Source organism: Sorex araneus, chromosome 4, assembly GCF_027595985.1.
Source record: "Sorex araneus isolate mSorAra2 chromosome 4, mSorAra2.pri, whole genome shotgun sequence".
NCBI classification, from domain to species: Eukaryota; Metazoa; Chordata; class Mammalia; order Eulipotyphla; family Soricidae; genus Sorex; species Sorex araneus.
Window position 1 is genome coordinate 194,181,203 of NC_073305.1, and position 26,825 is coordinate 194,208,027.

The 26,825-nt window shown below is 54.9% G+C and overlaps 1 protein-coding gene across 8 annotated transcripts in view; it reads left to right on the top strand.

Moving 5' to 3' along the window:
* The window catches only part of TRRAP (transformation/transcription domain associated protein), an 81,516-nt gene that overhangs the window by 20,151 nt on the left and 34,540 nt on the right, over nucleotides 1-26,825 (top strand). For 4 of the 8 annotated variants that reach the window (XM_055134618.1, XM_055134620.1, XM_055134619.1 and 1 more), the window contains 22 exons: nucleotides 1,276-1,510; nucleotides 1,906-2,272; nucleotides 2,358-2,455; nucleotides 3,153-3,347; nucleotides 4,071-4,262; nucleotides 7,228-7,393; nucleotides 10,520-10,776; nucleotides 11,945-12,145; nucleotides 13,136-13,287; nucleotides 15,731-15,930; nucleotides 16,329-16,546; nucleotides 16,626-16,823; nucleotides 17,244-17,504; nucleotides 17,671-17,832; nucleotides 18,861-18,957; nucleotides 19,521-19,642; nucleotides 20,259-20,429; nucleotides 22,326-22,394; nucleotides 24,737-24,790; nucleotides 24,912-24,932; nucleotides 26,375-26,494; nucleotides 26,629-26,748. In XM_055134618.1, the coding sequence (XP_054990593.1) occupies nucleotides 1,276-1,510; nucleotides 1,906-2,272; nucleotides 2,358-2,455; nucleotides 3,153-3,347; nucleotides 4,071-4,262; nucleotides 7,228-7,393; nucleotides 10,520-10,776; nucleotides 11,945-12,145; nucleotides 13,136-13,287; nucleotides 15,731-15,930; nucleotides 16,329-16,546; nucleotides 16,626-16,823; nucleotides 17,244-17,504; nucleotides 17,671-17,832; nucleotides 18,861-18,957; nucleotides 19,521-19,642; nucleotides 20,259-20,429; nucleotides 22,326-22,394; nucleotides 24,737-24,790; nucleotides 24,912-24,932; nucleotides 26,375-26,494; nucleotides 26,629-26,748 (3,676 nt within the window). The remainder of the gene's footprint in view (nucleotides 1-1,275; nucleotides 1,511-1,905; nucleotides 2,273-2,357; nucleotides 2,456-3,152; nucleotides 3,348-4,070; nucleotides 4,263-7,227; nucleotides 7,394-10,519; nucleotides 10,777-11,944; nucleotides 12,146-13,135; nucleotides 13,288-15,730; nucleotides 15,931-16,328; nucleotides 16,547-16,625; nucleotides 16,824-17,243; nucleotides 17,505-17,670; nucleotides 17,833-18,860; nucleotides 18,958-19,520; nucleotides 19,643-20,258; nucleotides 20,430-22,325; nucleotides 22,395-24,736; nucleotides 24,791-24,911; nucleotides 24,933-26,374; nucleotides 26,495-26,628; nucleotides 26,749-26,825) is intronic. The other 4 variants (XM_055134622.1, XM_055134625.1, XM_055134624.1 and 1 more) reach the window with 2 other exon arrangements.

The following is a 26,825-nucleotide window of genomic DNA, read 5'->3' on the forward strand; positions in this document are numbered from 1 at the left end:
CAGAACTTTCTGAAAGACCTTGGGTGGTTTCAGGCCTTTCTCCTGGCTCTGCTCTCGGGGTCACTCCTGGCTCAGGGACCACACGGCGGCTGGGAGGGGTGGTGGTGCTGGGATCGTGTCATCCGCATGCAAGGCCAGCTCCCTGCCCACTGTCCAGTCCCTCCTTCGTACCTTAATTCACCTTTGTTAATTGTTGGGAAGCCACACTGCGTGGTGCGGGCTGGACCAGCATGTCCTACTGCTGGAACCACAGCTGGAGCCTTTGCTTGCTTTTTATTTTTTAATTGTCTTATTTTAAAGGGAGAAATAAGAGTAGTTGTTTTGCTGTAAGTCGTAGATAATTGCTCTGACTGATATTAGCATTTTGCTTTTCATAAAATAAATGCATCTTGGGGCTGGAGCGATAATAGCACAGAGGATAGGGCGTTTGTCTTGCACGCGGCAGACCCAGGTTCGATTCCCAGCACCTCATATGGTCCCCTGAGCACCAAATGCAGAGCTAGGAGTACAGAGCCAGGAATAACTCCTGTGCATTGCCGGGTGTGACCCAAAAGGCAAAAAAAAAAAAAGAAAGAAAAAACATCTTATTTTGATAAATGAGTATTTGATAATCCACCAAGAAAAAAGAGGGGGAAAAAACTGATTACACAAAGGAGATGTAAAACTATGGCCAAATGTGTTTATTTTTTTGCCGCCCCCACCCCATCCTGCCCTGTGCTCAGGGGGGACCCCTGGTCGTGTGGTGGTTCCAGTGTGTAGGGGTTTGAACCAGGGTTGTCTGTGAGATCGCGTGGCTCCTTGATGCCCCTGCACTTGGTGGCCCTCACACCAGACCCAGACTTTCGCTCGGCTCTGCCCTGGCTGCTGCCGCCCGGGTCCCTGTTCCCCCCAGAGTCCCCTCTGCCCTTCCCCCTGACCTTGGTCTGTGTGGGGCTCTCCTGGCCGCGCACTCACGCCCGCCTGATGTGGCTCATGTTCCTCTTCCTGCGAAGGCGCTTCCTGAGGGCAGGGTCTGTTTGCTTCGCCGCTGTGGCGTCCCTTGTCCTCGCTCAGTGCGTGGCTCATGGCTGTGTATACCGGACACGGGCATGTCTGAGTTGGCGACCGCACACAGCGGTTTCCCTGTCACGCGGTGTTTATCCGAAGTGCCAAACTTGCCTGGCACCTCGTCGGTGGGAAGCTCACTCCGCAGCCTGGGAAGAAGGAGCCGGGGCTGGAGATAGCACCCCCTACCCCCCCAGGCAGGATGCACACTACTGGGGTCTCTGCCCGCAGGCCCCTCGCCTACAGCACGCTGGCCGACCTCGTGCACCACGTGCGGCAGCACCTGCCCCTCGGCGACCTCTCCCTCGCCGTCCAGCTCTTCGCCAAGAACATCGATGACGAGTCCCTGCCCAGCAGCATCCAGACGATGTCCTGCAAGCTGCTGCTCAACCTGGTGGACTGTATCCGCTCCAAGAGCGAGCAGGAGAGCGGCAACGGCAGGGACGTACTCATGCGGATGCTGGAGGTGCCCAGAGGGGCCAGGCCTGCAGGGGGGTGGGGGGGCTGGGCTCATCAGTCAGTGTCCTGGGCAGCCAGCATGGTTAGTCTGGGCCGGGAGGGTCTCAGAGTGGTCGGGAAGCCTGGGGCTTGTTCTCTGCAGAGGGCTGTTCCCGGAGAGCGCGCGGTCGGCCGGGCGCCTCCCGGGCGGGGAGAAGATCGACCCGGGGCCAGGGGCAGTGTGTGAACGTGGGGCAGGCGGCCTGCATCTGGCCTTGCGTGTGGCCTGTCCCTGCTGTCCCGAGCCTTTGCGAGGAGAGTGGGAGGCGTTGCAGGTGACGGCAGGAGCGCGTTGCTCTCTGTCTTCCGCGGGCCGGGCCTGTGCGGGTGCTGGCCGCTGCCTCACACGGCCTCTCCCTGCAGGTCTTTGTCCTGAAGTTCCACACAATTGCGCGCTACCAGCTCGCTGCCATTTTTAAGAAGTGCAAGCCTCAGTCGGAGCTGGGAGGCGTGGACGCCGCTCTGCCCGGTGTGCCCACTGCCCCCGCAGCTCCTGGCCCCGCCCCCTCTCCTGCCCCCGTGCCTGCCCCCGCACCGCCCCCGCCACCACCCCCGGCCCCCACCACCCCTGTGACGCCAGCCCCAGTGCCTCCCTTCGAGAAGCAAGGCGAAAAGGACAAGGAGGACAAGCAGACTTTCCAGGTCACAGACTGCCGGAGTCTGGTGAAGACCCTGGTCTGTGGCGTGAAGACCATCACGTGGGGGATCACGTCGTGTAAAGCGCCTGGCGGTAATCCTGCTCCCCAGTGCCCCTCACGCGGTCCCGCTCACTTGGGGGTCGGGCTCCGCCTCTTACTGTGCCATTTCCCTTCCAGAAGCCCAGTTCATTCCCAACAAGCAGTTACAGCCCAAAGAGACTCAGATTTACATAAAACTTGTGAAGTACGCAATGCAGGCTTTGGACATTTATCAGGTAAGGGGGCTCCGCACAGGCTGGAGAGAAGGCTCCCCCAGACACCGAGAAGTCTGCTATTTGGACCACGTAGCGGGTTTCTTCTCTTTTTTTTCTCTATTTCCTTATGTTATTTATTTATTTATTTGTTTGTTTGTTTATTTACTTATTTATTTATTTATTTTTAATGAGTTGCCGTAGATACAGTTACAGATTTACAAACTTTAGTGCTTACGTTTCAGTCATGCAATGATCAAGTACCCATCCCTCCACAAGTGCCCATTCTCCACCACCAGTGATCCCAGTATCCTCCTGCCACCCCCTGCCCCCCCTTCCTTCCCTGCCTCTGTGACAGACACATTCCCTTTTAGTCTCTCTCTCCTTTTGGGTGTTATGGTTTTTAGTGGGTTTTATGCACACATTTATTCCGCTCCGTGACATGTCAGGGACTTTGAGGACAGTTTGTGTCTGAGCATATGTTTTGTCTGGGGGACGGTGTACATGCTGTGCAGTAGAAACATAAGATTCAATTTTTTTTTTTTTTTTTTTAATGAAACTCCCTCCCACCTACAAGTATTTTCTGAAATAAAGGAGCAGCTCGAGTTTGAAAAGCTGGGCCACTTACATCTTGTGATCGGGTTGTTTTGAGTGTGTTCAGAGATTGTGGGTTTCGATTCATTGACTTTGGGTTTTGTTTTTATTTCTTCCGCCACACTAGGTCCAGATAGCAGGAAATGGACAGACATACATTCGCGTAGCAAACTGCCAGACTGTGAGAATGAAGGAAGAGAAGGAAGTGTTGGAACACTTTGCCGGAGTGTTTACAATGATGAATCCCTTAACATTTAAGGAAATCTTTCAAACAACCGTTCCTTACATGGTGGAAAGAATCTCAAAAAATTATGCTCTTCAGGTATTTCTTGCATTCTTGCCCACGTCAACTTAAAAATACTTTGTTGAGGGCCAGGGAGATTGCTGCGTGCCTTGCAGTTTGATCCCCGGCTCTGTGAGGCCAAGCATATCTCTCGTGGCCGCGGAGGCAGCTGGGCCCAGGCCTCCTGGGAGTGGCCCCTGGGAGTTGCCTGTGAAAAAAGGAAGCTCCTTTGTGTCACGAATACCTGGTTTCCCCCTTCCTTGGAAGAGTTTTCTCAATAATGTAAGAATTCTAGTGAAGTATTATATTCAAAAGTTTTTTTTTCCCAAAGATTAAGGTGCTTCGAGCTAGTTTTCTCATTCCTGTGAATGGTGTGTGTTCGATGTCGGCTATTGGTATTTGATCCTAAGGTTGAAGTCTGCTCTAAGCAAACTCCTCTCAGTCTTTTGTGAATGTATTTCACCATTTTTCTCTGGTGGATAACTAATTTCTGGGGTGTCTGTAGTGGTTTGCTTGTATAGTTTTGGAAAGTTTGTGACTTTGGGGGCTAGAGAACTAGAACAGGGATTGAGGCATTTGCCTGGCATGCGACCAACCCCGGTTCAGTCCCGGCACCTTTGCATGTGGTCCCGAATATTGGCAAGAGCAAGCCCTGAGCACTGCTGCGCACGACCCCCAGACAAAAGAAAATAAAAGTTTGTTTTTCTTGGAGCTGCTGGGGGGAAGCCTTGGTTTTGTCACAGGAGTGTCTTTCTCTGACAGATTGTTGCCAACTCTTTCTTGGCCAACCCTACTACCTCTGCCCTGTTCGCTACGATCCTGGTGGAGTACCTCCTGGACCGCCTGCCTGAGATGGGCTCCAACGTGGAGCTCTCCAACCTGTACCTCAAGCTCTTCAAGCTGGTCTTTGGCTCAGTTTCCCTCTTTGCAGCTGAAAATGAACAAATGCTGAAGGTAAAGTTCGGTTGGATATGAAGTAGCACTTTGTGTTCCCGCTGGTGGTAGATAATAAGATCAGGTGTGATTATTTCAATACCCTCATATTCCAACAGCACACTCAAAATAGGAGAAAGTATTTGCTAAAGACTGGTGATGTCATATCTGATTGGATATGTTCTTATGTCCCTAGCTCTCCTGAGGGAGACCGTTGGGGTGGTGGGCTAAGTCACCACACATATAGGCAACCCAGACTTCATAAGAGGCTTTGGGTGGCTGCCTGGCAAATGCAGAACGGACACATTTTCTGACCATTCATGAGGTTTGAGAGAGGTTACAAAAGGCCCCAGAATAGTGGCACGGAGCAATGCTTTCTGTGTTTGCAAAGTGCCTTTTTTAATAATTTTTTAAAAATTTTTCTTACTGAATCACTGTGAGATAGTTACAAAGCTTTCATGTTTGAGTTTCAGTCATACAATGATCGAACACCCATCCCTCCACCAGTGCACATTCTCTACCACCAATGTCCCCCTTGTCCCCTGTCATAACCCTCCCCCTGCCTCCATGGCAGACAATTTTCCCCATACACTTGCTCTACTTTTGGGCATTATAGTTTGCAATATAGATACTGAGACGCTGTCACGTTTGGTCCTTTATCTACTTTCAGCACACATCTCCCATCGCGAACGATCCCTCCAACTATGATTGACTTAGTGATCCCTTCTCTATCCCAGCTGCTTTCTCCCCCAGCTCATGAGACAGGTTTCCACCTATGGAGTGTTATTCCTGGCTCTTGTGTCTACTGTTCTAAGGTGTCAGTCTCATTTTATATTCCACAAATGAGCGCAGTCATTCTGTCTGTCCCTCTTTTTCTGACTCATTTCACTTAGCATGATACTCTCCATGTCCATTCACTTATAAGCAAATTTCTTGACTTCATCTTCCCAACAGCTGCATAGTATTCCATTGTGTAGATTACCAGGGTTTCTTTAACCGGTCCAGTTCTCGGGCACTCGGGTTGTTTCCAGATTCTGGCTATTGTGAACAGTGCTACAATGAACATACAGGTGCAGATGTTATTTTTGCTGTTTGTTTTTTTTTTTTTTTGCACCCTTGGGATATATTCCCAGAAGTGCTATTGTAGGATCATATGGAAGCTTAATTTCTAGTGCAAAGTGCTTTTTAAGAAATACTTGCAGGGGCCAGAGCTATAGTATACCTGGTAGGGCATTTGCCTTACACAGGGCAGACCTGGGTTCGATCCCCGGCATTCCATATGGTTCTCCCAGCACCACCATGAGTAATTTCTGAGTACAGTGCCAGGAGTAACCTCTGAGCATTGCTGGGTGTGACCCAAAAAGGAAAAAAAAAAAATTTGCAACAGCACCAAAAAAGAAATATTTGCAACAAATAATGACCTTAGTGTAAAAATAAATTTTAGATGTTTGTAAGTAGAGCTTATTTTATGTGATGATTAAAAGGCAAACTTCAGAACTCTCATATAGTCACTAAATTGCCATTTGCTGTGCTAGCACCGATTTTCTTTTTAATCTCAGTTTCTTAGCCCGAGAGATGGTCCAGGAAGTAAGGTGCTTGCCTTGCAGGTAGCTGACCTGCTTCGATCCCAGATACCATCCTCAGAGTGTTCTCAGGGGTTACCCCTGGGGTTCACAGGGTGTGTCCCTGTCCCCCTAAAGAAACAAGACTTAGTTTCTTTTTCTCAGTTCTATGGATAGGAGCCCTTGTATCACTGTATGCAAAAAAAGATAGGGCCAGAGAGTGCTCAGTGGCCAGAGGACGCTTGCGGAGTCCCAGGCCTAATCCCTGGCATGCAGTCACACTGGAAGGTGGCTGTTGTGTCGCCCCATGGCTGAGGTTGGGCCCTCCTGCAGGGTGGCTCCGGGGCCCTGCTGGGAGGTCGCTATTCATGGGGTGACAGGGCATGTGCTTGGCCGTGAGGCCTGCATTTGAGCCGGCCTCCCAGCAGAGGGCGTATAGGACAGGACTGTCCCTGTCCGAGTCCTGGGAGGGGCAGAGGGCCTCGCTTGCGGTCGCTTATCGCTGGCTTTTAACTGCATTTCTTTCTGTTCGTTCTTCTAGGGCGATCCATGAACATCTCTTTAGGAGGGCTATTGTTGAGTTTCCTCCGTTAAATCATAGATTTCATTCACTCCGTGTTGTCCTGTTAGGCAGCGGAGGGGAACCGGCTCCTGGAATGGGGCCCTGGAGGACAGATGCTGCGAGACCAACCTACTGCAGAACTAGGACCGGCAGATGGCAGAGCAGAAGCCCCACAAAAATGCACACACAGGGCCAGAGATAGTACAGGGTTAAGGAATTTGCCTGCCTATGGCCACCCTCCACCCCTACCGGGCACCACCTGTGCTCCCTCGCCCCTGCACCACTGAGGTGGCCCCCAACCCAATTCCCAATTCACGTATGGCAGAGGATTTTAATTACTACTGAAAGCTGAATATGGTCACCAAAAGGACACTTTCAAGATAGGAGAGCTTTTTTTCAGAGTGAATGTACAGACAGTGATGGAAAGTACTGGAGTTCGTGGTCTACGGCTTCCAGCCTTTCCAGTTTTTTAGCAGTCAGTCAACAACCATAGCCAACTTTTGTGTTAATATAAAAGTTATCTAAGTTGTATTTATTGTAATCCGTATCCGCATAACTCGGTAGGTCAAATGAGTCCATTTCTGCCAGCGTTACATCCGGTTTGGCTGACAGTAGCCAGAGCTGAGGCTTGATAGGACAGTCCAGACTCTAGCCGTTGGGAGCGTCCTTGAGAGCTTGTGGAGCCCCTTACAAGGTTATGTGTGTCACTCATTTAATTTAAGGGCAGTTAATTTGGAGTGAAAAGTTGCTAAGGTCTCGTTTTTGCTTTTGCACTGAGTCCATCAGAATTGCCCTCCGTTTCTGTGTGAAGCCCTCACACCCCGTCACTTAAGAGTGTGTGACCGTCTCTCCCACCTTGCAGCCTCACCTGCACAAGATTGTGAACAGCTCCATGGAGCTCGCGCAGACAGCCAAGGAACCGTACAACTACTTCCTGCTGCTCCGGGCTCTGTTCCGCTCCATCGGCGGGGGCAGCCACGACCTCCTGTATCAGGAGTTCCTGCCTCTCCTGCCCAACCTCCTGCAAGGTCAGAGCGGCGTGTGGGTCGCCCCAGACCTGTCTGCGTGCATGGGGCCGGCTGCCTTTCCCTGGGTGCTGGGTTTGCCCTCTGCGCTGGTGAAGGGCTTGGTGGTGGGAGGCGGGTGTGTGCTTGTCCCTTCCCATCCCCTGGACATGAAAGGCAGTGGCACCCAGAAGGGTTTCCCTCTGTTCTGAGGGGTCCTCCTTCCCTTTTCCGATGAGAATGGGAATCGGAAGGTTTCAGTTACCTGGGTTAGGACTTGTCACTGTTGTCGCATTTGTAAGAAAATCTAGACCACGGTTTCTAGTCTATCAGCGGAAGGATTCCTGAGAATCAGAACAGAAGTGGGAAAGCAAGTTATGGAGCTAGTTTACAAGTTTGTATTTTAATTTAGTTGCTTATTCGTACAATTAATTACCAGGACCCTGCAATTCTGAAATTATTAGGAATGCATTATCGATATCTATCTACAGGAGATCTTAGGTCCTGAGGATGCTTCTGAGTTGTGCACTGAGTGGAAACACTCTCCCTGTTAATGGGATGTGGCCTGTGCACTGCCACGGTGGTCCTGGCCCCACACAGGAGCAATGGCAAAGAAACAGTCAAACGAGTATTTTTTGTGGAGATGAGCTCATGGAAAGGGATTATTTTTTCTTTTTTTTCTTTTTAATGTAGGAGTATTGCTTTTTATTCAGCTACCAATTAAGCTGACCGACTGAAGTGGGCATGAACTCCACATTTAAAAAAATTTTTTTTAATTGAATGTCCTTGAGATGGGTCTGGAGCACTAGCACAGCAGGTAGGGCCGTTTGCCTTGCACTTGGCCGACCTGGGTTCGATACCTTCGCTCTTCTCGGAGAGCCCGGCAAGCTACCGAGAGTATCCCTCTATATGCCAAAAACAGTAACAATAAGTCTCACAATGGAGATGTTACTGGTGTCCACTTGAGCAAAATCGATGAACAACGGGATGACGGTACTATCCTTAAGATAGACCATTACAAATTTGTTCATAATTGGGTTTCAGTCATATAGTGACCCAGCTCCCATCCCTCCACCAGTGACCATTTCCCACCACTGATGTCTCCCATTTCCCTCCACCATCCCCCAACTCCCCACCCCCTGCCCCCAGCCTCCCTCTATGGGAAGCACTTTCCTTCTCGTGCTCTCTCTCCTTTTCCTTTTGTGCATTATGGTTTGCAATACTAAGAGGTGCTAAAAGGTCATGGTGTTTGTTCAGGTCATTCAGTATTTTTGTTGGGATGGTAAGGCTGGAGCAGCTTTCTAATTGGGTGGCAGCTTTGGGGTGTGGATGTGACTGCCAAGGCTTCTAGAAGTAGCGGAAGGTGTGGGGAGGTAGCCCATCCCGGCCCCGAGAAAGCCTGGAGATTTCAGTCAAGAAACCCACATACCAGAATTCTCAGCAGATTATGTCTCGGTGAGATCTGTCCTGAGACGGTGGAGTCAGGCCAAGGGTATGGTGGCGATTTTGGGTTGTGAAAGCAAGCAGCTGCCCAGGCTTCTGTTTTGGCAGGCACCAGGGCACGCAGGTCTGAGATTAACTGCAGTTTTTGATCTCTTTAGAGATTTATTTGTGGGTCTTTGAAGTAAGGACAGTGGTAGAGCTTACATGTTGGCGCTGGAGTTGGTTCGTGGGGTGACTGCAGTGCTTTCAGGAGTATTGGGAAGTGGGGGGAGGTAGCCCACCCCAACTCTGAGGAAACCTGGAGATTTCAGTCACAAAACCCGCATATCCAAGTTTTCAGCAGATTTTTATCTTGGTGAGGTCCATCCTGAGACCGTGGAGTCAGGCCAGGGCGTGGCAGTAATGTTGGATTGTGGAAGCAGGCGGCTGCCAGGGGTCCTGCTTGGGTGGGCACCAGGCCAACCTAACTCCGATTTACTCCAGTCTCTTCAGCCATGCGCAGGTCCGAGATGAAGTGCGTCTTTTGATCCGTTTTGAGACTTATTTATGGGTCTCCGAAGTAAGGCCGATCAATGAGCCAGTATGGCTGAGCCGGAGGTAGTTTAGTGGGTGTGACTCTCACATACCTGACTTTTGGCCTTTTGATTTCTTGGGAAACTTCGTCACAAGTTTTGGGGGACCAGCCAAAAGCACAGTGGCAAATTTTGAGGTATCAGGAAGCCTGAAGGCACCATTAGGCTGCTGATGAACTCACCCTGTGGGTACAGGTTGACTTGCTGGTGGAACCAGACCCTCTTCTTGTGATTTTTTTTTTTTTTTTTTTGCTTTTTGGGTCACACCCGGCACTGCACAGGGGTTACTCCTGGTTCTGCACTCAGGAATTACTCCTGGCATTGCTCAGGGGGCCATATGGGGTGCTGGGAATCGAACCCGGATTGGCCCCATGCAAGGCAAATGCCCTACCCACTGTGCTGTCACTCCAGCCCCTTCTTGTGATTTTTTTTTTACTTGCAAATTCTTTCCAAAGACGGCATTCGTTACCTGTTTACCCAGGGACTCGTGAGAGATGCTTGTATATTCCAGTGTCACCTGGCTGGAGGTGCTGCCAGGGCCTTGGTCAGACATTGCCTGGCCACAGCCCCGTTGTCATTCCTTCCTGCTGGAGTCTGCCCAGCGACTTCATCCTGCAGCTCCGCACTGCTGCCAACTTCCTCCTCAGCCCCCTCTGCACTCGACCTTGGCCTTTGTCTTGTCCACCTTACCGCCCGAGTCTGGTGTCATGGCCCTGCAGTGCCCGCCTTGATAGCGCCTCTCTCCCCAGCTCTTCCTCTGGAACTGCTTAGGACCCTGTGATTCGGGGCAGGAAGGGAAGGAGAGCTCGCTAGATGCTCGGTCACGCTCCTGAAGCCATCTCCCATTCTTACAAATCAGATGCAAAACTGGGTTAAAATGCTAAATTTATTTTGGAGCATCGACTTCCATCACGGCCTCCCGGCAGACTGCCGAGGTGCATGGGTGAAACCCCAAGCGTTAACCGAGTGCGTTGTGCTCGGGCCTCAGGGTTTGGGTGGGATTGATTTGGAGGAGATTGTAGCTTAAACCATAGTGATCAAGGGCAGCCTGTTCTCGCCACTGTGAGTGTGACAGACATGGGGGGGTCCCGGGGGTGTGGGAGGCTGTGAGCCACTGTCGCCCCCCTGCCCGCAGGGCTGAACATGCTGCAGAGCGGCCTGCACAAGCAGCACATGAAGGACCTCTTCGTGGAGCTCTGCCTGACGGTGCCCGTGCGCCTCAGCTCGCTCCTGCCCTACCTGCCCATGCTCATGGACCCCCTGGTGTCCGCCCTCAACGGCTCGCAGACGCTGGTCAGCCAGGGCCTGCGGACCCTGGAGCTGTGCGTGGACAACCTGCAGCCCGACTTCCTCTACGACCACATCCAGCCCGTGCGTGCAGAGCTCATGCAGGTGGGTGCCGCTCCCTCCCCTCGAAGGGGTCATCTGCGGGTTCCCCCTGAGCTTCAGCCCAGAACAGACCTGCAGGAGGCAGGAGCCGCTGAAGTGTGGCTTTGTTTTGCTGACCTTCAGCTGCCCTGCTAAGCTGGTTGCCTTCAATGGCTATTAATGGTTTTGTGGTGGGGCTGGAGCGATAGCACAGCGGGTAGGGCGTTTTCCTTTCAGGCAGCCGACCCAGGTTTGATTCCCAGCATCCCATATGGTCCCCTGAGCACCGCCAGGAGTAATTCCTGAGTGCAGAGCCAGGAGTAACCACTGAGCATCTCTGGCTGTGACCCAAAAAGAAAAAGACAAAAAAATGGTGCTGTTATTTATGTAGCTGCCCTTGGCTGTCCATTATCTGAAGAAGCACAGGCTCCTAAGGCAAGGTCGAGCTGCCGGCCCAGCCTGAAGGAAATGGAGCAGCTGGCCAAGGAGACTGTTTGGGAAAATACTTCAGAATTTCTGTTCCCTGGGGCTTTGAGTGAACAGAGACCAGGGCTTTCCTTCACTTTCTGCTTTTTAAATTTCATTTAAAAAAATTGTTTCCTTTTTTCTGGGTCTCACTCGATCCCGGCTCTGCGCTCAGAGATCGCTACGGGCGGTGCTCTGGGAACCCGGTGGGATGCCGTGGACCAACCTGGTTGGCTCTGTGCCAGGCCAGAGCCCTCCCCGCTCTTGTCTGGCCCTGACATCTTGCTTTCTTAGTGCTCGTAGTCGGCGGTGACTGTCTGTACTGTGTCCCCTGTTGGGAGTTGCCTCCCTGTCCTTGCCTGAGGAGGGGGGATCGGGTCACTGTGGCTGACCCAGGCACAGGGCTTTTACTAGCAGATTGCGTCTCCCTTCTGCTGCTCTAAGGTGTGTACGCCTGATCAGTACATTGCTGAACACTGCGTCTTTCTAATGCATTGACTGCCATTTTTCAGGAGTGTGGGGGCCGCTTTTATTTGTGCATTTTCAGTGACAACAGACATTCTTGGGGACTCTGCCTCAGACCCAGAGCAGGCCTCCCCCGGGAGGGGAACCTGCGGGGGTAGGGGCCGAGTGTCCACTGCCTGGTTCTCCTTGACTCGGATCTTGCTCTGCGAACCGCTGGGTTGTGTCCCGCCGGGGGACCTGAACCGACATGCCTCGTCCCCAGGCCCTGTGGCGCACGCTGCGCAACCCCGCCGACAGCATCTCCCACGTGGCCTACCGCGTCCTGGGCAAGTTTGGCGGCAGCAACCGGAAGATGCTGAAGGAGTCCCAGAAGCTGCACTACGTCGTGACTGAAGTCCAGGGCCCGAGCATCACCGTGGAGTTTTCCGACTGTAAAGCGTCTCTTCAGCTCCCGATGGAGAAGGTACCTGGGGCCCGGGGGACACTTCTGAAGGAGCCGTGGCCGCTCATACCACTTCACTGTGGGGGCAGCTGATATGTCAGCAGCTTCTTGCCAGACACTCCCCCCACCCCGCCCCTCCCCGCTGTTTCTGATGGTCCTTGTTGAAGACTGGTCCCTTTCACACTGTGTGGCCGCCTTCGGCCCCTGATGCTCGTCACACACGCATTGTTCTCTTCACTATAATCTTCTAGGTCACATTGATTTTTTCCTTTACCCCCAATGCGCACACCGTTTCCGCATGGTTTCCCTTCCAGAGCATTTACTTAGCCTTTGTGTCCTGCGTGTTTTCAGAGGCTGTGGTGCTGGACCCTCAGCTCCTGGCTCAGCCCTTAAGCCAGGGCCCGGTCTCGAGCCGTTCGCTTCCCTCCCCATGCTCAGCCTCACGCAGCTCTGGCCTTCCAGAACTCGGCACAGTGCCCTTGTGTGAGAAGCCCGATCCCCCTGAATAAATGTTCCATCATTGTGGCAGCCCCCCTCAAGCACAGGTGCTGTCTCTTGTCCCCATATGTGGCACCTGCACCCCCTCCAGGCGTCGCCCACCGGACCTCGGGGTGAGACGCGCTTCCCAGCGCTCCCCCTCATCTGGGTTAGAGCCCCGGGGAGGGCCCGGCTCCAGCTCCCCCGTACAGGGCATGGCCTCCTGAGGGGAGGGTCCTGTCTGCTGTGGGCCTGAGAGGGGTCAGATGTGGGCTCCATGGCCGCAAAGCCCCCCAGCCCGAGCTTCTCAGCTGGGGAGGTGTGGAAACCTGGTTCTGGAACTGGGCTGCCGAGGGTGCCCTCGGGAGACAGCGCCTCAGCGAGCCTCGCCCGTGCCCGCTGCTGCCCACCAGAGCAGCTCTGCTGGGCCTCGTGCAGAGGGTGTGCGCGAGCTGGGACCCTCGGCCCCACAGGGGAGGTGCCGCACGTTTCCGCTCCAGGTTTGACTCCCACCTTTGTGTTGCTTCGTCGTAGGCCATCGAGACCGCCCTGGACTGCCTGAAAAGCGCCAACACGGAGCCCTACTACCGGAGGCAGGCGTGGGAGGTGATCAAGTGCTTCCTGGTGGCCATGATGAGTCTGGAGGACAATAAGCACGCCCTCTACCAGCTGCTGGCACACCCCAAGTGCGTGGGGCGGAGGGTGGGGGAGGCTCTAGGGGCTCCTGGGGGCTGGGCTGCGTCTCCGTGGCCCTGCGTTACCTGGAGGATTGAGCAGTCACGGCCGTGCTCCTCTAGTCCCGGTGGGTCTCTCCTGCGTGTTGGCCTTTCTGGTCTGTAGTGAGCCCTGCAGTGAGACAGATGTCTCAGCATCTGTCGAGTGAGTGTGGATGTTAGAAGGACACCGGAGCATAAGCACATGTCCACAGGGACTGTGGCAGTGTGTAGCACTCGGCCGACTAACCGGAAGGAGAACTGGATCTGCACGGATTCAGACGCCAGCTCCCTTACACAAGGGTAGGCTGTGCAAAATGAGCTTGATTGGGGCCAGAGCCGTAATGCAGCAGGGAGGGCATTTGCCCTGACTTCGATCCCTGGAACCTCATTGGGCCCCCCGCTGAGCACAGAGCCAGGAGTAAGCCCTGAGCACTGCTGGGTGTGGCCCCACAGAAAAACAAAATACAATTAGAAGACAAAATCCAACAAATAGACGGAGCTGAGAGAGTCTCTCAGACGATGCACGATGCATGATGCACCGATCAGCGCTCCCTCAGGGCGGCCTTCTCTTGTGTCGTGTGTCCTGGTCTCGTGCGTTTCTGCTTTTGTTTCCCTTGCCGTGGGAGACGGTTCCAGACTTAGTGCTGAGGCTGCAGCCCCGTTGCTTAGGGCGCATGTTTTCTTCTATGTATTTTTATGGTTTCAGGTTTTAGTGTTCAAGTTTTTATTCAGTTTTGGATCATTCCTGTGTGGTGTCAGACAAAGTTGATTCTTGGCAAGAGTGATATCATTGAGAACCTCTGGTGTGACTGGAGCAGAGCAGGAGACTTGCGGAGCTGAGGGGGTGGCATGGCCCCCCTTGTCCTTCACGCTGCTGGCATGGGTGGGCTGCAGGCCAGTGTCTCAGCCTGTCCACAGTCTGGGCCTCTGTCTTTATGATTTGAGGTTTGTCGGGGACCAGGTGGGACTCGTTCCCCTGGCGGATGTCAGTGACTCCCAGGCCCACCCAACTGGGGGGCTACGTTTATCTCTGAAATTGCTTTTTGTAGTGTTCCATGTCAGTGACACATGGCCTTCAAGTGTGGTCACGTCCCTTGGGCGTGGCTGCTCTGTGGGCGGGTGTGCCCTGCCCCTTTGGCCCTCGAGCCTGCCTCTGGAAGGACGCCTCTGCCTTCTGCACAATCATTGTTTCCGGGGTCCTGTGGGGCGCACGGCCCTGCCTCCAGCCTGGCGGGGGAGGGGCTGACGGCAGCCAGTGGGCTTCGGGCACCAGGTCACTCCAGGGCAGCCTGGGGGGAAGGGCAGTGACACCACCACTCCAGGGGCCAGGTAGTGTTTGCGGGAGGAAATCGGGAAGTAGCCCAGGGCCTCCCGCCCATGGGCACAGCAGGAGACAGTGACCAGAGCAGGAGCAGGGGGATGATGCAGCCAGTAGCGAGTTCAGCATGTGACTTCTCAGGCTGCAGTTTTCTTGGCCGAAGTCGGAGCTGCCTTTCTTGAGGGAGCCGGGAACACTGGGGAGCATTGGCTGCAACGCTGGTGGGACTCGGTTAGTCCGGGCTTCTGACCCCAGTGTCTGCTAGCGAGCGCTGCCGTGGACGGGGCCTCCGTCCGCACCCATGTGTTTGCACCTGGCAGGGAAGGGCCTCCGTGCCTGGGGTGCAGAAAGCCTGGTGAGTTTCGGGTCATTGAGGTCCCTGTTCTCTGCAGCTCGTCCAGAGTGGCTATTTCTTGTCCTCTGTCACTCAGTCCCCTGCCTCCCTGTGTCTCAGTTAATCCTCTGGGGTGGCGATGCCTTGCTCGATCTGTTGTTTCCCCCGGTTCCGTAGCTGGGACTGACTCCTCAGTGTAGAACAGGCTTGTGGAGCTGCCTTTAAGCTTTTCTTTATTTCTCTTTTGTAATTGAGTTAATTCTTTGACTTTTGGAGCCTTCACTTGATTATGTGATGATTACAGGAGATCAGGATGTCCACTTGACTAAAAGAACTTTTAGTCGCGCATCAACTTCATTAAGACAAAATCATTTTGAGAACCGAGCGATAGTTCAGCAGGGATTCGCATTTGCCTTGCATGCAGCCGGCCTGGGTTCAATTCAATCCCCGGCATCCCATAGGGTCTCCCAGCACCTCCAGGAGAGACTCCTGAGTGCAGAGGAAGGATTAACCCCTGAGCATCGCCCAAAAGCAAAAAAAAAAAAAAATCGTTTTGAAAGTGCTCATGTATTGCCCTCCCTCGTGCCCAGCTGGTGGGCATTTGCCAGTCGTGGGCATCTCTCTAGTGCCCTTCACACTCGAAGCCAGAGGCTGCTGAAATGGAAGCAGAGAGACCTGTGCACGGCACTGTCTGTGGGGGGACGGGCAGGTTGGAGAGTGCAGAAAGCGTTTGCTCAAGCCGATTTGACTTTGTATCGCAGCTTCACGGAGAAGACCATCCCGAATGTCATCATCTCCCACCGCTACAAAGCGCAGGACACGCCCGCCCGGAAGACATTCGAGCAGGCCCTGACTGGGGCCTTCATGTCTGCGGTCATCAAGGACCTCCGGCCCAGTGCGCTGCCCTTCGTGGCCAGCCTGATCCGCCACTACACCATGGTGGCCGTGGCCCAGCAGTGTGGTGAGTGGGGCCTGGGCGGCTGCTCTTTACTCTCATCCCTTCCTTTCTGTAGGCGCGAATGAGCGAGACACTGGTGGTGGCTTTGTGCTCACTGAGGGGGAGTCCGGGTCTTTAGTAAAACGTGCTGCTTGCTGTTTCCCAGTAAATAGTAAGATACCGCCGTTTACGTGTTAAACGGTATGTTGAGTAACATACATTAAGTATGTACTTGTCGTACATTTGACTCTTTTTTTTCTCCGTGATAAGTAGCGCCTGGGTATTTGCACACGCTGGTGTAGTCTGGGGTCGCTTCACCATTGGTCTGCTCCAGGGGCCTGCGTTTGGGACCTTCCCCCCCTAGTGCTCTGCAGCCAGTGCTCAGGGTGTGTGTGCTTCCCCCTCACACTCTCCACCTGCAGGTCCTTTCCTGCTGCCGTGCTACCAGGTGGGCGGCCAGCCCAGCACTGCCATGTTCCACAGCGAGGAGAACGGGTCCAAGGGCATGGACCCCCTGGTCCTCATCGATGCCATCGCCATCTGCATGGCCTACGAGGAGAAGGAGCTGTGCAAGATCGGGGAGGTGGCCCTGGCCGTGATCTTCGACGTCGCGAGCATCATCCTGGGCTCTAAGGAGAGGGTAAGGAGGCCTGGGGGCTCGGCCACTGTGTGATCATTCTAGAATGTTCCCCGGTCACACTGTGTGGGTGTCCCCCCAGGCGTGCCAGCTGCCCCTCTTCTCCTACATCGTGGAGCGCCTGTGCGCCTGCTGCTACGAGCAGGCCTGGTACGCCAAGCTGGGTGGCGTGGTGTCCATCAAGTTCCTCATGGAGCGGCTGCCGCTCACCTGGGTGCTGCAGAACCAGCAGACGTTCCTCAAGGCGCTGCTCTTCGTCATGATGGACCTTACTGGGGAGGTGGGTAGAGGCCGAGAGCCCTCCTGCTTGCCCGGGACGAGGTCGGCGGGAGACAGTGTCGGTCAGCTCTGCCCCCTGGATGCTCCCCAGGGCCTCCGCCCTGTCCCCCGTCCCTGGGGCGTCTGCAGAGGGCGAGAATTGTGTGCTGTGGATTCCTGTGTGACTCAGCTGCAGCTCAGCTGGACGGCGGTGGTGGGGGGGCGGGCCAGTCAGTCTGGGATGTGAGGGTCCTGCCTCACCCCCGGTTGGCTTCCCGCGTGGCTCACTGGGATCCCCTGTGGGAAGGTTCTCATGGAGTGGGGACGAGGAGGCGTCATGCCGGGCCGTGTTCCCGGGGCCGGTGGGGGCTGACTGTCCCCTTCAGACAGTGCGTGTGGTGGGGCCTCCCCGCCCGCGCTCTGAGGAGTCCCTGGCCTGCAGGTGTCCAATGGGGCCGTGGCCATGGCCAAGACCACGCTGGAGCAGCTCCTGATGCGCTGTGCGACCCCCCTGAAGGACGAGGAGCGGGCCGAGGACATTGTGGCAGCCCAGGAGAAGTCCTTCCACCACGTGACGCACGACCTGGTGCGGGAGGTCACGTCCCCCAACTCCACGGTGAGGAAGCAGGCCATGCACTCGCTGCAGGTGCTGGCCCAGGTCACCGGCAAGAGCGTGACGGTCATCATGGAGCCCCACAAGGAGGTGAGTGGGGGCGCGCGGGCCCCGGGCTCGGCGCCATGACGGTCTGTCTGGTGGGCGGGCCTCCCTGCTCCGGCCACTGTCCCAGCAGCCGGTCTGGACCCTGGCAATGGAAGGGCTTTGCTCCCCGAGGGCTGCTGCTCAGTGGTGCTCCCTCCTGGCCATCCAGGTGCTCCAGGACATGGTTCCTCCTAAGAAGCACCTGCTGCGGCACCAGCCGGCCAACGCGCAGATTGGCCTGATGGAGGGCAACACCTTCTGCACCACGCTGCAGCCGCGCCTCTTCACCATGGACCTCAACGTGGTGGAGCACAAGGTGTTCTACACAGAGGTAGGCACGGGGCTGCCCAGTGCAGGAAGGACGTGGTTCTGGCATGGGTGTCGCCCCGAGACGGGCGGGGTGGGCAGGGACCGCAGATACTCGGACACACTTGTGTGTGAGTCAGCCCCCGGCACTGGCACGGCTCTTCGGGGCCTGCTCGGCCTGTCCACTGCTGCTGCCCGGCATCCCCTGGCATCAGACAGAGACTGGCACCGGGCACGTAACGCTGTTGGCAATGGCACGTGAGTGCCCGCAGGCGTCTCTGAGGGCACGTGGGAAGCCCAGGGGGCAGTTCCCTCAGTTTGAAACTGCAGAGACTGAATATTAGAGTTGAATACGCCACAGGCCAGGGTCTGGAGCGCTGACCTTGGCCCCTCCCTGTTCCTTCCGGGACACTGGTCCCGCACTGGCCCGCCTGGTTCTGCTTTTGCTCAGGTAGCATGAAGCGGTTCCGCGGTGCCGCGTGGCTTCCCTGTCAGCACCCTGGGTGGGCTCGTGGCTACACACTGACGGTCAGAAATTAAACTGCAGGTACCACCAGATCACGAGTATCACTGTCAAAACATTAAGGATTGGGTCTGGCAGATAGTCTCAATTTGAGACTTTTATGAGATCTAAATCGTATTTCCAGAGGCAGTGTTCAACCGAGGCAAAAAATTGTAAGGAAGCAAATTCTTCCTGGTTCACCCTGAATCTGAATTTCCAATTATGAAAAACTTTGTTTTTGGTACTACGCCTGTGGTGGTGTTCAGGCTGCTCCTGTCTCAGTGCTTAGGTCTGGGGGTTGCTCCTGGGGATGCTCCAGGGACCCTGCGGTGCCGGGGCTCGAGGGCAGGGTCTGCTGGGGGCTCTCCCGGCTGAGAAGCATGTCGGAGAATCGGATGAGTACCTTCCGACGAGAAGGGCAGTTCCACGGTGGTGCTCCGGTTCTGTAGTATTCGGGTTGAATTTGCGCTTCGTGGTGCGAAGTTGGGGTCCTGTTTCCGACCGAGTCGCTGCACACGTCGGAGCAGCCTGGACACGCTTCTCTCCCTCAGCTGCTGAACCTGTGCGAGGCCGAGGACTCGGCGCTCACCAAGCTGCCGTGCTACAAGAGCCTCCCGTCGCTCGTGCCCCTGCGCATCGCCGCCCTCAGTGAGTCCTGCCACCGCCCGTCTTGCCGTCCGAGTTTCTCTCTTTCTGGCCTCTTGGGGTGGGGGTGGGGGCCGGGGTGCGGGGGCTGGGCCAGAGCATTCTTGTTGAGGCCTTCGGGGAAGGATCGGCGCCCAGCGTCCTTCTCGGCCCAGGGGTCGGCATGCTCTCGCCTCGGGCGCCACGGACTTCCCTGTGCGCTCCCCGTCCAGCCTCCCCTCCGCCCGAGTGTGAGGTTTGTCCTGGCTGTCAGTCGGTGGTTGACTTCACTTGGGTAATACCACCGATGAATGCGGATAAAGGCTTAGTGATTCACTTTTTTTGTCCAAAAGTCGAGTGTTTCAATGAAAAAAATTTTTTTTTAATTGGATCACAGTGAGACACACAGCCACAAAGTTGTTCATGGCGGGTTTGTCACGCGATGTTCCAGCACCCGTCCCTTCACCAGCATACATTCCCTGCCACCGGCGTCCCCGTTTCCCGTAGGTTGGGTCTGTAGACATGGAAGTTGTTGACGTATTGTTCAGGTTAGTAATCGTGAAATCGCCTTGGCGACTCTCTCGCAGATGCTCTTGCTGCCTGTAACTACCTTCCCCAGTCCCGAGAGAAGATCATCGCCGCCCTCTTCAAGGCCCTCAACTCCACCAACAGTGAGCTCCAGGAGGCCGGAGAGGCCTGCATGAGGAAGGTGGGACGCCTGTCGCCTCCGCACGAGGCCTGGGGGCGGCCCAGGTTGGGCCCCTGGCACTCCACGGTCCCTCGGCACCTCACAAGTAGCTCCTGAGCACCCAACAACTAAAAAAGTAGGCACTGGCTGGCTGTGATGCCTCAGGCCAGAGTCTCAGACCTTCTAAAATAGCATGAAGGGGCCGGAGCAGTAGCACAGCAGGGAGGACGTTTACTTGCACACGGCCAACCTGGGTTCGATTCCCAGCATCCTATATGGTCCCCTGAGTACCGCCAGGAGTAATTCCTGAGTGCAGAGCCAGGAGTAACCCCAGTGCATCGCCAGGTGTGACCCAAAAAGGGAAAAAAAAAATAGCACAAAGGAGGCCAGACTGGACTCAGGGTAGGGTAGAGGTCAGGCCTGGGCTCAGTCAGCATCTCAGAATGGGGAGAGTGTGGACGTAGTGACACATTTTATTAGAAACTTCTAGATTATGTTATTCAGCTTTTGCACAAAAACACACACAAAGCGAAAGAATTTTGCCATTTTCCTTTCGTGGAGTTGAATGTAAGTTGCTACATACCGTAAAGTACATTCACTTGCCTGTTTTTCTTTCCTAACTCGTCTTTTCCGACAGTTCTTAGAAGGCGCCACCATCGAGGTCGACCAGATCCACACGCACATGCGGCCCCTGCTGATGATGCTGGGCGACTACCGCAGCCTGACCCTCAACGTGGTCAACCGCCTGACCTCGGTCACCAGGCTCTTCCCAAACTCCTTCAACGACAAATTCTGTGACCAGATGATGGTAAGACGAGCTCTGCAAGAAAGCCCCAGGTTGACCAGACCTGTGAGTGTCAGAGGGGCGCTGTGAAGCCCCCCACCCCTTCCGGAGACAGTGCTGAGTTTCCCGTGTGCCCTCACGGACATGCATTGCGTTTATAGTAGGCAGGGACGTGTGCCCCGTGGCCAGTTTACAACTCCTGCCGCCCCCGAGGTGTCCCTCGGGAAGGGTGGCGCCATTGCAGAGCTGGGGCACATCGGTCTGTGACCCTCATCTGCCCACAGGTCGTTCCCAGTCTCCTGTCATTATGCTTAGTCATGCAGCGGGAAGTGGTAGGAACATTAAAAGATTTCTGGTTTTTAGAATTGCCACAGACATGCTCCACAGGTGAAAAGTCCATTTGGCAGCAGTTTCATTAGGCACATGGCACACTGCTCCCGTTCGTGTTCTCTCGAGCAAATATCTTGCTGCTGTGTCACTTCTTTGCTGATTCCCACTCCGGAGAAGCCTGTGTTCTCTCTCTCTCTCTCTCTGTTTTTTTTTTTTTTTGGTCACACCTGGTGATGCATGGGGGTTACTCCTGGCTCTGCACTCAGGAATTACTCCTGGCGGTGCTCAGGGGACCATATGGGATGCTGGGAATCGAACCCGGATTGGCTGCGTGGGAAGCAAATGCCCTACCCACTGTGCTATTGCTCCAGCCACTATGTTTTCTTAAGCGGAGCAGGGCCTGCCTGGCTTCACTTAAAGGGTATTTGGGCAACACTCTTCCTTGATGGGAGCAGGAAAGAACAAGCACGGGGCTGTGGCTGGGGGTCGTGTTCGAGTGTTTGGCCTCTGTGCATGGGAACAGCAGCTACTACAGTTATAGACCCTAAGAAAATGGAAAGTCACCAGATTAACTAAGTGGGATAGAGACCTGCTGCCCTCAACATTAGCCATGAGTTGCAAGGGCTCCCCTGATTATAGCCTAATTGGGAAATGGTTACACGGCAGTGGATTTTCCGAATGGGCATCTTCCAAGCCATCCCTGTACACTCTGCCAGCCTTCGAGCATGGTGCCTCAGTACAGGGTACCCCTCCCGATCAGAACATTTGCATCTGCCATGCTGCAGCTTTGTGTCCGTGGCTGAGATCTGAGTTGGGGTCGTAAGTGTCCTGAGCTTTCATTATTATTATTGCCATTTTCCTCTCGTGGAGGGCTAGAGCACTCACATGTCTACATCTGCCCTGAGCTCCGTCCCCAGCACTGCCCAGTGCACTCCTGGCGCTCCTTCAGGAATAGCCCCTGAGCACTGCTGGGAGTGGCCCCCAAACCAGAAAACCAAAATTTAAAATTAATCTGTTGAGTCCCCGGAGGTGCTTGAGCAGGCCTGGACGGTGAGGCCGGAGACACCGCGTGCCGGTACTTCCATGGGCACTCGCTCCTCCCGGCTCTCCAGGAAGCCTTGGGGCCAGTGGGAACCTCCGACCTCCCGATCCCTAGCCTGACCGGACACTTGCTTATCCCTCAGCCCGCCCCAGTGGGGGGGCGGCTGTGCCTGCGCCTCCCTTTGTGTCTGTCAGGGACACTGCTCCTGCCTGTCTCCTGCCTCCTGCCCTGCTCCCCAGCTGCTTCCCGCTGTTCCTTTATAGCCCCGATGGGCGTCTCACTGCCTCCACACGAGATCCCCCTGACTCTCCCGGGGAAGACAGGGTAGGGCTGACATTTCCCCCCAGCAGCTGCCTGGGCACAGCCTCTCTCAGCACATCTGTGCGGGCCTCCATGTGGGTCAGTGTTTGCAGGTTAGGCTCTCACTGGCGGGCAGTGCCCTTGGGCCCCAGGGCAGGAGGGGTTGGGGCGGGCACGGAGGGGACCACAGCGGCGAGCGGTGTTCAGGGAGGAATGGCCCGTGCCTCAGGATGTGTTTCTCTCCACAGCAACATCTGCGCAAGTGGATGGAAGTGGTGGTCCTCACGCACAAAGGGGGCCAGCGGAGCGACGGGAACGTGAGTGCCTCTTTGTTCTGGGGGGGCGAGCCTGCTGGTGCCGGCGCAGTGCTGCCCATGCCTGCCTCGGCCTGACTCTAGTGCAGGGCGCGGCCCCTGTGGCTGACCGGCCCTGCTCGCTCCTCTGGCTGCCTTCTCGGGGTGCTGAGCTGCCGGGTTCCTCCGCAGTCTCCCCTTGGCTCACTTCGCTTTTCTGTTGATGGGAACTTTGAGATGTGTGAGATGTTAGTATTTTTTTTCCCAGTCCCTCTAAAGTCCGTGCACTGTGTTCCGGACTGTTCTTAGCAGCTGGTGCTTGCATGGTGGCATCTTCCACCACTGCCTGCTCCTTCCTGTCACGGGACCTCCCAGAGCCACGTGGCGCCCTGTACTGACCTGTAGATTGTCGAGGCCTCAGTTCTCTTACCTTCGGCCAAGGGACGTGATTGCTACCTTGAAACACACCGCTTTGAAGGAGAACAATGTTAGTTGAAGCGTCTTAAGTACCTGATGTTGGCATAGAAGCCTGTTTCTTACAAATGAAGGGTCCTTAGGCCTGGACCGATGGGCCAGCCAGTAGGACACTGGCTGTGCACGCCCCCGCCCGCCAGGTGCCACCTTGAGCACTGCTGGGGGTGGCCCCCAAACAGACAAAAAAAAGGGAAACAAAAAGAGAGGTCTTTGCTGTTTTGTACCTGAATATTGTACATGTTATCTTTTTCTAAAGTGTGAGTTGAGTGTTTGTCCGTGGGATTCTTCCCTAAATTTCCGCTTCCTGCTGTGGCGTCGGCGGGAACTCTGCAGCTCTCCCGAGCCTGGTCGACGCGCTGCTTGTCCTCCTGTTTGTCAGATGCTGTGTTTCATCCAAACTTGGGTCTATTTATTTTCGGCTTTATTATGCTTTGTTTTCACCATCCTGTGTCCTGGTGTTTCGTTTTTTTGTAAGTCTTGTTTCCTGTAGCTCCTAAGCAGCCCACTAAACAAAACGGGTCTAGAGTTCTGGAAATGTGTTGGGGTGTTAAACCGAACATCCTTGGCTTCTTTAAAGTTTCGTTCCTTTTATGTGCAGGGAAAATGACTGAAACTTGGGGAGTGGGGTGGTGGGGTTGGGGAACAGAGTGCCTCTCAGTCCTCTGCTCTGAGAGTAGATGGACGTGTCCATCTCATACACGCCCGATGTCTACTCACGAGCCCAGTGGGCAGATGGAGACGTGTGCGCAAGGGAGCCTGCTTCCCTGCGGGAGGGGGGTGACAGGGCGGCAGTGGCCCCGAGGGTGTTGGGAAGGCCTCACGGTCACACAGCGTGGACTCCCTGGCTGACCAGAGCTGCAGAAGGGAACTTGGTGTTCAGGGCCAGCAGCCTGGGCCGTGGTTTTATGGCCCAGCCAGTGGCCAGGCTGCCTCTCTGCGCCCAAGCTCTGATGGTTCTTATACAAGTCTTAGAGGATCGGCAGTGGGAAAGTAGTTTGTCTTAGCTGATAGAATCCCCAAATAATTAAGAAATTCTAATGGAAGATGTGTTAAGTCACCTATTTAAAACAATGGCAATTGGGGTTGGGGAGATAGTAACTCAGCAGTGGGGAGCAGGGGGGCGTCTGCCTTCATGTAGCTGACCCAGGTTCAAGCCATAGTGTCTTATATGGTCCCCCGAGCATCGCCAGGAGTGATTCGTGAGTGAAGTCAGGAGTAGGCCCTGAGCATCACTGGCTGTGTCCCCCAAACCAAACCAAAACCCAGCAACAATGGTAGTGTCCTCAGTATTAGGGACCCCAGCGATCCGAGCATCGCACCTGCCCGTCCTGCAGGGCTGTTGCTGCTGGTATTGCATATGTCAGGGGAACTGCTGGTCCTGCTCGTGGGATGTCCATGCGCATGTCTACCCATGTGCACCCACACATGTGCACGCAGCTCCAGTCAGGAGATAGTTGTCTGTCCTGTGCTGGCCTTCGGTGTGGGGGGTCTCAGGCATGCCTCACTGGCGGCCAGAACCCCCCTCCCTGGCTGCTTCTGACTGGAGCTGCAGAGAAGTCGCTTTGTCTCAGCACCACATCGAAATCTTGAGTCACTCCAAATAAACCAGAATTTCATAAGTATTTGCCTACGGCGAGGTCTCGCAGGTCACCTCCTCGACAAGTGTGCGGAAGCTCTGGTTCTTAAACCCTGGCTCAGGGAAGCGAGACAGTCTGCCCGCCCCCAGGGGACGGCGTTCTCTGCTGTTGAGCGTCTGTTAATCACGTGTGCTTTCTGATATTTGTGTCCTTCCTGTCTCGTGCACCCTTCACCCCAACTGTGTCTGAGTATTCGGGACGTTCTCAATGTCAATAACGCACCTAGCAAACAGCCGCTTTTCCTCCCCTTCTCAGGAGAGCATGGCAGAGTGCGGGAGATGTTCCTTGTCTCCATTCTGTCAGTTTGAGGTGAGAAAAACCTATTAAAAGTCAGCTTATGACTTGCAATGTGAAGAACAGTTTCTATTTTCTTTTCTTTTTTTCCCTTTCCGTTGCCTTTTTTCATGCTGTGATTTTTGTTTTGGTTCAGCCTGCCGTGGAAGGGGTGGAGGTGAGAACCCAGTGGAGCGCAGGCGGGGGGGTCGTTGTACTGGTTCTGCTGTGACTTGTGGTTCTGTGGTGCACAGTGCGTTGTGCCTTGGATGCAGTGAGCCGTACTGTCTGTGTGTGGCAACGTCGTGCTACCTCCTTGCTGTGACCTGTCCGGGGCCCACGCATGTCTTCTGTTAGGATGTGTGAAACAAGATTCTAAGTGTGTCTGTTTTCTTCCCCTTTGATTTTTTTTTTTCCTACCTGTCCAATTACAATATCTCAACATGACTTAAGATTTGATTGGATTTTGCTCTCAGTGTTCTTTCGACCTCAGCTAACAACCTCTTAGAGGAAGTGCCACCAAGATTCTGTCCTAGCTGCCAGGAGTTGGGAGCTCTCTGCCCACCTGCCTTCCCACCTTGACTGAGGCCTCCTCCCCCGCAGCCCTTCTCGTGCCGGCCGCTGCGGCTGGGGGCCACACTCTGAGCTTTCTCCTGTAAAATGGGGCGATAACCTTTTCAGCCCATCTCCGTGGTCTTCTGAAGGCCACAGAAAGTGATTTCCTGACACTGCTTTGAGAACAAAAGGCTGTGACGTGTAAGTACTGTCCCAGGAGGCCTTACTCTCAGGATAAAACATCCTGGCTGAAGACGTGAAAACCCTGGGCCAGCGCCCCGGAGGTGTGGAAGGGTAACTCTGTTTCCTTCCCCCTCGCACGTGTGCCCCCCCGGGCTCTAAGGAGCTGTGAGAACTCAGGAATGGTGCTGGAGGCGCCCTCGGGCCCGGGCTTATCTCCCCATTTTACTGTGCTCAGAGTCACGCTTTGCTCTTGCACACAGCCAGGTTGGAACGTCAGGGGGTCCTTCCCCGAGTGCACAGAGAGCCTTTGGCATTGCCCATCAAGGCCGGAGGCTGAGGGAAGCAACCGAGTGCTGAGGCGTGTGAGCCCCTCGCAGAGTGCGGCCTGCGTGTGGCTCACGTTTTCCGTGTGAGTCAGTAGAGGGATTTGTCAGCTTTACTTTTAAACCCAGTTGACAAATACTTAGCACCACGGATCAGTCACCAGTGTTGCTATCCAATTCTTCGAGTACGCACCGAGTAGTTCCCGAGGACTAACCTGTGCTAACTTTGGAGGGCGGAAGAAGTCTCTGCCCTTCCAGTGTAGTGCCCTGGAAGACCCCTTGTGGCCCACAGAGTGGGGGCTCCCAGGCGCTCAGGGCAACTTCCAACACTGTCCGTGTGCGTGAACAAGCAGCCCCTGCAGGTGCACGCCCAGGGCACCTGCTCCCCCAGGGCTCACGTCTAGCCGGAGGGTGGTAAGTTGTGGCTTTGTACGTGTTCACTCTTGGCTTCTGTTGGCGGGCCTTGTGAATGGAGCTAGACCGTAGTGGCAGCCGTAGTCGTGTTGCTGTCTGGCAGCATCAGTTGGTCTGTTTTGTAATTTCGGGTTTTCTTCAATAGGAAATGAAAATTTGTTCGGCGATTATAAACCTTTTTCATCTGATCCCGGCGGCGCCTCAAACTCTGGTCAAGCCTTTGCTGGAGGTTGTGATGAAAACAGAACGGGCAATGCTGATCGAGGTAACCGTGTGACTTCAGCCTTTGGTCGGCCTCGTCCTCATATGTTGGGTGGCGCGATCGATGAGGTGCAGATGCCGGATGCCTCCCTCCGGCGAGGCGAGGGCGAGTCTGCAGCGTTTGGGCGTGTCTTCCAGGCGGGCAGTCCCTTCCGAGAGCCTCTGATCAAGTTCCTGACGCGGCACCCGTCCCAGACCGTGGAGCTGTTCATGATGGAGGCGACACTGAACGACCCGCAGTGGAGCCGCATGTTCATGGTAGGGGCCGACTCACGTCCACCGGGGCCGCCCCGAGGGCCTGGGAGGCTCTTACCTGGCAGCTGTGAATCTTTGGA